General features: G+C 20.7%; 3 protein-coding genes across 3 annotated transcripts in view; 2 read left to right on the top strand and 1 right to left on the bottom strand.

Moving 5' to 3' along the window:
- PRSY57_0807300 (serine protease DegP, putative) overlaps positions 1-2,021 on the top strand; it is a gene marked incomplete at both ends in the record, with an annotated part of 3,782 nt that extends 1,761 nt beyond the window's left edge. Inside the window, 3 exons of the mRNA XM_012907014.2 lie at positions 42-128; positions 277-516; positions 719-2,021. Of these exons, the coding sequence (XP_012762468.2) occupies positions 42-128; positions 277-516; positions 719-2,021 (1,630 nt within the window). The remainder of the gene's footprint in view (positions 1-41; positions 129-276; positions 517-718) is intronic.
- Positions 2,022-3,237: 1,216 nt separating this feature from the next.
- Positions 3,238-7,369, top strand: PRSY57_0807200 (hypothetical protein; the record flags this gene model as incomplete). Its single annotated transcript, XM_012907013.2, has 4 exons — positions 3,238-3,613; positions 3,715-3,963; positions 4,206-7,231; positions 7,334-7,369. The coding sequence occupies 4 exons, from the start codon at positions 3,238-3,240 to the stop codon at positions 7,367-7,369; spliced, it is 3,687 nt and encodes a 1,228-aa protein (XP_012762467.2).
- Positions 7,370-8,489: 1,120 nt separating this feature from the next.
- Positions 8,490-8,921, bottom strand: part of PRSY57_0807100 (proteasome subunit alpha type-6, putative) — a gene marked incomplete at both ends in the record, with an annotated part of 1,623 nt that continues 1,191 nt past the window's right edge. The window contains one exon of the mRNA XM_012907012.1: positions 8,490-8,845. Within this exon, the coding sequence (XP_012762466.1) occupies positions 8,490-8,845 (356 nt within the window). The remainder of the gene's footprint in view (positions 8,846-8,921) is intronic.

The raw sequence follows: 8,921 nt of genomic DNA, 5'->3' as shown, positions 1-8,921 counted from the left end.
TATATTTTTTTTTTTTTTTTTTTTTTTTTTTTTTTTGACAGATCGGGGTTTATTATTGAGGGTCATCTAATTATAACCAATGCTCACAATATTTCCTATAGTACTAGGATATTAATAAGAAAGCACGGGTTAAATAAATATATAAACATATAAAAATGCACGTGGGTACATTCATAGATTTATACATTTACACTTGTTTATATACATATGTGTGAATATTATAATATAAGATGAATATTTTTGTTTTAAAAAAATATATCATCTTCTTCCTTGTAGAAATTCTGGAAAATATGAGGCGAAGATTTTGTACGTTGCTCATGATGTAGATATAGCAATCCTTACTATTGAAGATAAAAGTTTTTTTGATGATGTGTATGCTCTTCATTTTGGAGCTCTCCCTTCTTTAAAGGATGAAATTATAACTATCGGTTATCCAGCAGGGGGGGATAAGTTAAGTGTAACCGAAGGTATTGTAAGTAGAATAGACGTGCAGTATTATAAACACTCAAATTATAAGTATGGACACCACAAAAAATAATAATATATATATGTATATATGTATATATATATATATATATATTTATGTATATATATTTATATATATATATTTATGTATATATATTTATGTATATATATTTATGTATATATATTTATGTATATATATTTATGTATATATATTTATATATTTATTTATTTTTATTCACATTTCTTCGACAAGATTTTTGTTAACCCAAATAGATGCCCCTCTGAACCCAGGAAATAGCGGAGGTCCAGCTCTTGTCAGAGGGAAAGTTGTAGGTATATGCTTTCAATCCTACAAGGTTTCTAATAACATATCTTACATTATACCTAGTACTATAATTAGTCACTTTCTTTTAGATATACATAAAAATAAAGACTATACAGGATACGCGTTTTTGGGAGTCAAGTACGAACCTCTGGAAAACCCTTCCCTACGTGAAGCCTTAGGGTTAGAAGAAATGGAAAGAAAAAAAATAATAAAAAAAAACGTTGGGATATTGATAACGGAGGTGTTTGAAGGTCATATGAGTAAACAAGATGATAAATATCATGATATGGATAATATACACCACCATGTTGGTGATACACACCACAATGTGGATGATGACTATACAGATAATCTTCAGGGGGATACAGACTATTGCACATATATTTTGAACTCAAACATTATTAGGAGTGATAAAAAAAAAATATATACTGATAATAATAATAATAATAATAATAATTATTATTATTATTATAATATGCATGGTGAGGATGAAGAAAGTTGCTATGGTCTAAAAAATAACGACATAATTCTGAGGGTAGATGGTAAGGATATTAACAACGATGGGACAGTAATACTAAGGGACGAGGAAACGGTGGGTTTTGAACATTTATTTAATGAGAAATTTATAAACGATTTATGTATAATTAGAATAGTAAGAAATAAAAAAATAAAAAGTGTCATGGTAAAATTATATAAAGTAAAATATTTATTAAAACAACATAATTGGGACAAACGAAATAAATATTTTATATACGGTGGAATTGTTTTTTCTATATTAACAAGAAGTTTATATGTGTATACAAAAAATCCAGAAATTAATAAATTAATGTTATATAATAATTTTAAAAAAAAAAGTAAAGATGAAATAGTTGTATTAAAAAATATATTACCAACAAAAATAACAACAGGATATTATTATACTGATTCTATTGTACTTAAAGTAAATAATATAAAAGTAAAAAATCTAAAACACTTGATTGAATTAATTGAAATGACAAAATATACCAACAGACCTAGGTATTTAACAAATAATAAACATACTCTTCACAGTTATATAAATTATTATAATACAAAGATAACATCATTAAATATAAATATAATTATTCATATCTTAATTTTAACAACATCTGGTCAAAAAGTACCTATAGTGTTAAATAAAAGAGATGTTGAAAAATATAATGAAGAAATTAAAAAGATTTATTCTATAACACGTGATAGATATGTATATTAGTCTATTACACAAACAAATAAAATAAATATATATATATATAGATATATATTGTATATATTGTATATATGGTATATATATGTTTATTTATTCATTTATTTATTCTAGGGGATTCTCATTATACTTTGATATATATATATATATATATATTATATATATTATATATATGTTCATTTTTCCGTATATGTATTTATTATATTATCAACCTTTAACTTATAACAATACAAATATTATATTATATTAAAATGAAATAAAAAATAAAAAAAAAATAAAAATAAAAAAAAAAATTTATTTACACCTGGAGAGAGGAGAAACATAAAAATAAATAAATAAATAAATACATATATATATATATATATATATATATATATATATTGAATTATATGAATTTTTTTTATTTTAATCCTTATAACCAATTAAAAATGAAAAAATTGAAAAAATTGAAAAAATCATTATATTTTTATTATTTAATGAAATGAGAAAGTATACAAAATAAAATATTATATAATAGTTGAAATATATTTTTAAAAGGTATAAAATTATTTATATATATATTATAATATATGTACATATTATATAGATAAAATATTATGTAGGTAAAGCAAGCCCCTTATATTATTTTATTTTATTTTATTATATTATATTTTTTCCCCTTATATATATAATTAAAATATATAATTAGCACATGAAATATATAAATAAAGCATATAAGATATAAGAGTATTACATATATATATATTTTATATTATATTATATTATATTATATTATATTATATTATATTATATTATATTATATTATATTATATTATTATTATATTATATTATATTTATGTATATATATTAATATCCTATCATATAAATTTTATATATTGCATATTATATATATATATATATATATATATAATATTATAATATAATAATATTTATATATAAATATATTATAATTATAATTATATGCTTATTTATAAAATTAATTTCTCGATATATTATCAAGGAATAAAAATATATATAATATATATATATATATATATTTATATATATTATTATTTTTCATATATTACCACATTTGTATATAAATTAAATATACATTATAAATGAATAAAATATAAAATAAATTTTTGAAAAAAAAGAAAGCTGAAGCCAACATAATAAATAAATAAATAAATACATACATATATGTTTATATTATATATATGTATATAATTGAAATTTTTTATATTTGTATCCATTTAAAATATATAATTTTTATTTTATATTTTTGAGTTTATATATATTTTACTTATATTTTAAAAATATGAAAAATATGAATGATGAGAATGGTAGTACTATAGAGGGAGATCCTAATAATGAAAAGGTAAAGAATAAAAATAATAATAATAATGATGATATTAATGAAAACATTATAGATGATGAAAAAAAAAAAAAAGAACAACAAGATGATGAAGAAGATGAAGAAGATGATGAAGATGATGATGAAGAAGATGATGCTGATAATGATTTGTGTGATCAAAATGTTTTAATAATAGGTGATGAAAATTTTTCTTTTTCAAATTATATAATCGAGGCATATGCATCATCTAATATATACATAGCAAGTGAGTTTAAAGGAAAAAAATAAAATACATACATATATATATGTATATATATATATATATATATATATATATATATATTTATTTATTTATTTATTTTAAAGGCACGCTAACGGAATTTCAGGTGAACTTATTGTTGAAAGATCTAGAAAAAAAAAAAATAAACAAGTCCTTACATGAAAAAAGAGAAATAGATGATGTGCCAACAAAATATGGTCCCTTTGATTTTACAAGGAAATTTAAAGAAAGGCATGCAAGCAAAAATGTTCATATTATATTTAATGTAAACTTATTTAACTTAAAGTCTTATTTCCCAAAGAACTTTTTTAAGGCCGTTTTTTTGATACTTCCTGGTAAGAAAATTAAAACAAAACAAAACAAAACAAAACATATACATATATATATATATATATATATATATATTTTTGTGTATTTTTTTTTTTTTGTGTATTTTTTATTTTTTATTTTTTATTTTTTATTTTTTTATTCTTTTATATGACAAATGTTTTATTATTTTAAAAAAAAATATAAATGTATAAATAAAAACGCTCCTGTTACTTATACCTTCATCCCTCATCTTATCATATTTTTGTAGGCCTGAGTTTTAATATTAACGATATTCAACTGAAATATAATGACAAAGTAACCACCTTAAGAATATATTATTTTTTAATTCTTGTAACTTTGGAAATTACCTACATAAGTATGAAAAATTCAAATGTTCATTTATTCTGGACGAGCGAAAAATTAAAAAACTTTGTAGAAAATGAAGACGAGGAAGAAAATAATAAAAATGAACCAGACGATACGAATGATTTAACACAAAACGATATGTCATTAAACGACAATGAAATTTATTCAAATGGTAATGATGGATTTAAAAAGGAAAGTATACATGATACGATTAATTCGCTCAAGAATTTAATGTTGAATAATATGGATACTAATACAGATCATAATATGGATAGTAATGCAGACCATAACATGGATAGTAATGCAGACCATAACATGGATAGTAATGCAGATCATAACATGGATAATAATGCAGACCATAACATGGATAGTAATACAGATCATAACATGGATAGTAATGCAGATCATAACATGGATAATGTAGATGGCACCATAAATTATGAAGAAGATAATAATTTAAACGGACAAGATGAATACTATGATGAAAACGAAGAAGGAGATTATACACATGAAAAAGATGTAAATGTAAATTTAATAAATTCTTCTGATATAAATTTAGAAGATAATAAAAAAGATGATGATAAAAAAGATGATGATGCTATTAATAATAATATTATTATTTCTAATGATGATGCTATTAATAATAATATTATTATTTCTAATGATGATGCCATTAATAATAATAATATTATTTCTAATGATGATGCGATTAATAACAATTCCATTTATGATGATGATGCCATTAATAATAATAATATTATTTATGATGATGATGCCATTAATAACAATTCCATTTATGATGATGAGAGTAATGCTGATTATAGTGATGATAACGCTGAAGAAGAAACAGAAAAGTACTCACAAGATGAAGATAATAATATAAGAGATATATTTGAAGATGATCGCAATAAAGATAATGAGATAAATGAATTATTGGACGATGTGAATACATCTACTTTTGAAGATATAGAAATAATAAAATATATATATACTAATGATGATTTAAAAAAGAAAAAAAGTGGATTAATAAATATAATACGTTTTCCATTGTTATATGAAATAAATTTAAAAAAATTAATGAAAATTTTTTGTTTTTATGAACATATAAAAAAAGAAGAAAAAATAAATACAATATTCCATATAGAAGATATTATAAATAGTTACTATCCATTAGTTTATGGGCATCATTTTATGTATAATGAATTTTTAAAAAATTGTAAATTTTATTCTTTTGTTTTAAAAAAGAAAAACAAAATTACTATACCAGAAGGATTAGTTGTCTTGATACCCCATATGGAATATAATTATAAAATAGATTCATATAATTTTTTAAAAAAATTATATTATTCTGTTTTTAACGAACCACGAATATGTTATAAATCCATAAATGAACAGATAAAACATATAAATCAAATGAGATATAAGTTATATATCCATAATATAAAAACATCGAAACATTTTAAAAACGAAAAAATTTCAAGTATCCATAATAATATGAATAATAATAATAATAATAATATGATACCATCTTATTATATTTATCAAAATCATATAAATAATATGATAAAAAATAAAAGAGCATGTTGTATTAATGATGATTTATGGAAAACCGTATTGAATCCATTTGATTTTTTTCATTTGAATAATGATGTAAATGTATTTTTTGAATATAATATTTTAACAAACATTTATAATAAATATATTACAACGGTCAACACAGATTTTAATAAATTATGTGTAAATTTTTATATTAAAAAAGATTATAAACAATATGAAGAAGATAATAATACAAATGAAAATAACTCAAAAAGAATCATGAAAAGAAAATTTAATAAAAATGGTCTTTATAATACTTTAGGTGATAATAAAAATAAACCTCCTTTATTACCAACACCAAAAAATGAATCATATAAACATGTGAATACCATCAATAATAATCATCGTCACAATATTAATAACATGAATACTCAGAGAAATGTTAATCGTCATAAAAATAACACAAATAATAACACCCTCTTATATAAACATGCCACAAATAATATACAAAATAATTTTAATAAATCATATAGAAATGATAACAACATTAGAAATAGCATGCACAATAATAATTATGATAACACCAAAAGAGAAGAAATAAAACAAAAATATGGAAAAAACGAAAACCAAAGGGAAGGCACAAGTAGAAAAAATAATGCATCATCTGTTTATCGAAATTATAATGTTTCAAATGTGAACGGGCATACAAATTTTAATAATAATGTATCTGCATCGCACGCAAACTTTTCTTATAAGCCCATGAGGAATAATAATAGTAACATGAGGGGTGATAATAATAACATGAGGGGTGATAATAATAACATGAGGGGTGATAATAATAGTATGAGGGGTGGTTACAGTATGAGAAATGATAATAATAGTATGAGGGGTGGTCATGGTATGAGAAATGATCATAGAAATGATCAAAGAAATGATCAAAGAAATGATCATAGAAATGATCATAGAAATGATCAAAGAAATGATCATAGAAATAGCATGAGGAATGATCATAGAAATAGTATGAGGAATGATCATAGAAATAGTATGAGGAACGACCATAGAAATAGTATGATGAACGATCAAAGAAATGTTAAACGAAGAAGAGAAGAATCACATGAAATGAATAGAAGAGGAGATATATATTCAAATAAAAGATTTGACAAAAGAGGAAGAATAGATTATGATATGAAATTAAAAATGGATGAGAAAAAAAATGAGAAAAATATTAAGAATCATTCAGAAATGCAGGATCCATATGCATCAACAAAAGATACATCTAGAAATTTTGATATGAATAATTTTACAATTAGTTCTGAAAGGAAATCATGGAAATTACCTCCTCCACCTCCTAACATTCCTCCATCCTATGATAGGTCATCTCAACGAAGAACGGTAAAATAAAAGAAATTAATAATATATGTATATAATATATATATATATATAATATATATATATAATATATATATGTTTGTATTTATATGCTTCATTTTTTAGAGCAATTTTTACAATAATGACGATTCTTCAATGTAAGAGAACAACGAAATAAATAACATATCTTATCATTTTAAAAGTAGCATACACATATGTATATTATTAACCTTAATAAATTTATATGGACGCATACATATATATTTATATATATATATACAATATGTTTATTTTTATGGATATGAACGTGAACAATAATAATTTTATGAATTATAACAACCGTTCAGAAGAATTATATAATAGGAGTATGTACTCACAAAATAAAAATTATAAACACACATATATATATATATATATATATATATATATATATATATATATATCAAATATGTTTATTTTTAATATATATATAATTGTGAAATTGATAAATAATTCTACGTCTTATTATAATTCGTTATTTAATTTTTAAGTTTTTTCTTTATAAGAAAAATAATATATCCATAACCCATTTTATTTATTATTTTTTAATTGTTTTTTTAATTTTCATAATATTTTGTAAATATATATATAAATATATATATATATATATTAATTATTTTTTTTATAATTACATTTCTGTAACGTCTTAAATGTATGGGAACAAATATTTATTTATACTTTTTTCCTTTAATTAAAAAATAAGATAACATCGGTATAATTGATATATATTTTGATTTCTTTCTTTATATATATATATATATATATATATATATATCTATTTATTTATTTATTTATTTATTATTATATTTTTTTTTATATATACCTTGTTCATATATGCATATATATATATATATATATATATATATATATATATATATACACGTATAAATAAAATTTTTAGTCTTAAAATTTATAACGCATATAAATATAATTATAAATCATTTCTTGTTTTTATAAAAAGAAGAAAAAAATATTCATAATGAAAATATCATCTTGAGTTTTAAACTTTACATAATATATATATATATATATATATGTACGTATGTATGTATGTATACATATATTTATGTAAATGGCCATAACATATGCATATATAAATGAGAAAAAAAAAATAAAAATGCAAAGGATGATTTTATATAACCATACATGAAAAAAAAAAAAATTAAAAACATTATCAACTTTTTTAAAAAATATTATCTGACACAAATATTGTCACATATATATATATATATATATATGTTTCTTAATCCCTCTCAGCTATATATGTTAAATAATTATCTATTTCTTTTTCACTTATTTGTGTAAAATTACGATTTTTTGTTGATACGATTGCAACTTCTATTTCGCTTGCTTTTAAATCAAATGCGAGAATTGTTTGTAAAGCTTCAATTGCCAAAATGGTGGTGTTTTGTATATCTTCATCTATTGTTTCTTGTTGTATTTTCTTCTTTCTTTTTTCTAATAATCTTTCTAAAACACTTATGCTCTCTTGTTCCTTGTTTCCAATAACACAAGCACGATATCCCGCACAAAAACCAGAAGGATCAAATTTAAAAAGTTCAGGTTTATTATTTTCATCTATGCCAATAATCATTCCACCTAAAAAAATAAAACAAAAAAAAAAATGTATATATTTACATGACCCGTTCAGGTAATTTTTTTTTTTTTTTTTTTT

This window comes from Plasmodium reichenowi, chromosome 8 (assembly GCF_001601855.1).
Source record: "Plasmodium reichenowi strain SY57 chromosome 8, whole genome shotgun sequence".
Taxonomy (NCBI): domain Eukaryota; phylum Apicomplexa; class Aconoidasida; order Haemosporida; family Plasmodiidae; genus Plasmodium; species Plasmodium reichenowi.
The sequence above is the reverse complement of the archived record's forward strand: the minus strand, read 5'-3'. Positions and strand labels throughout refer to the sequence as shown.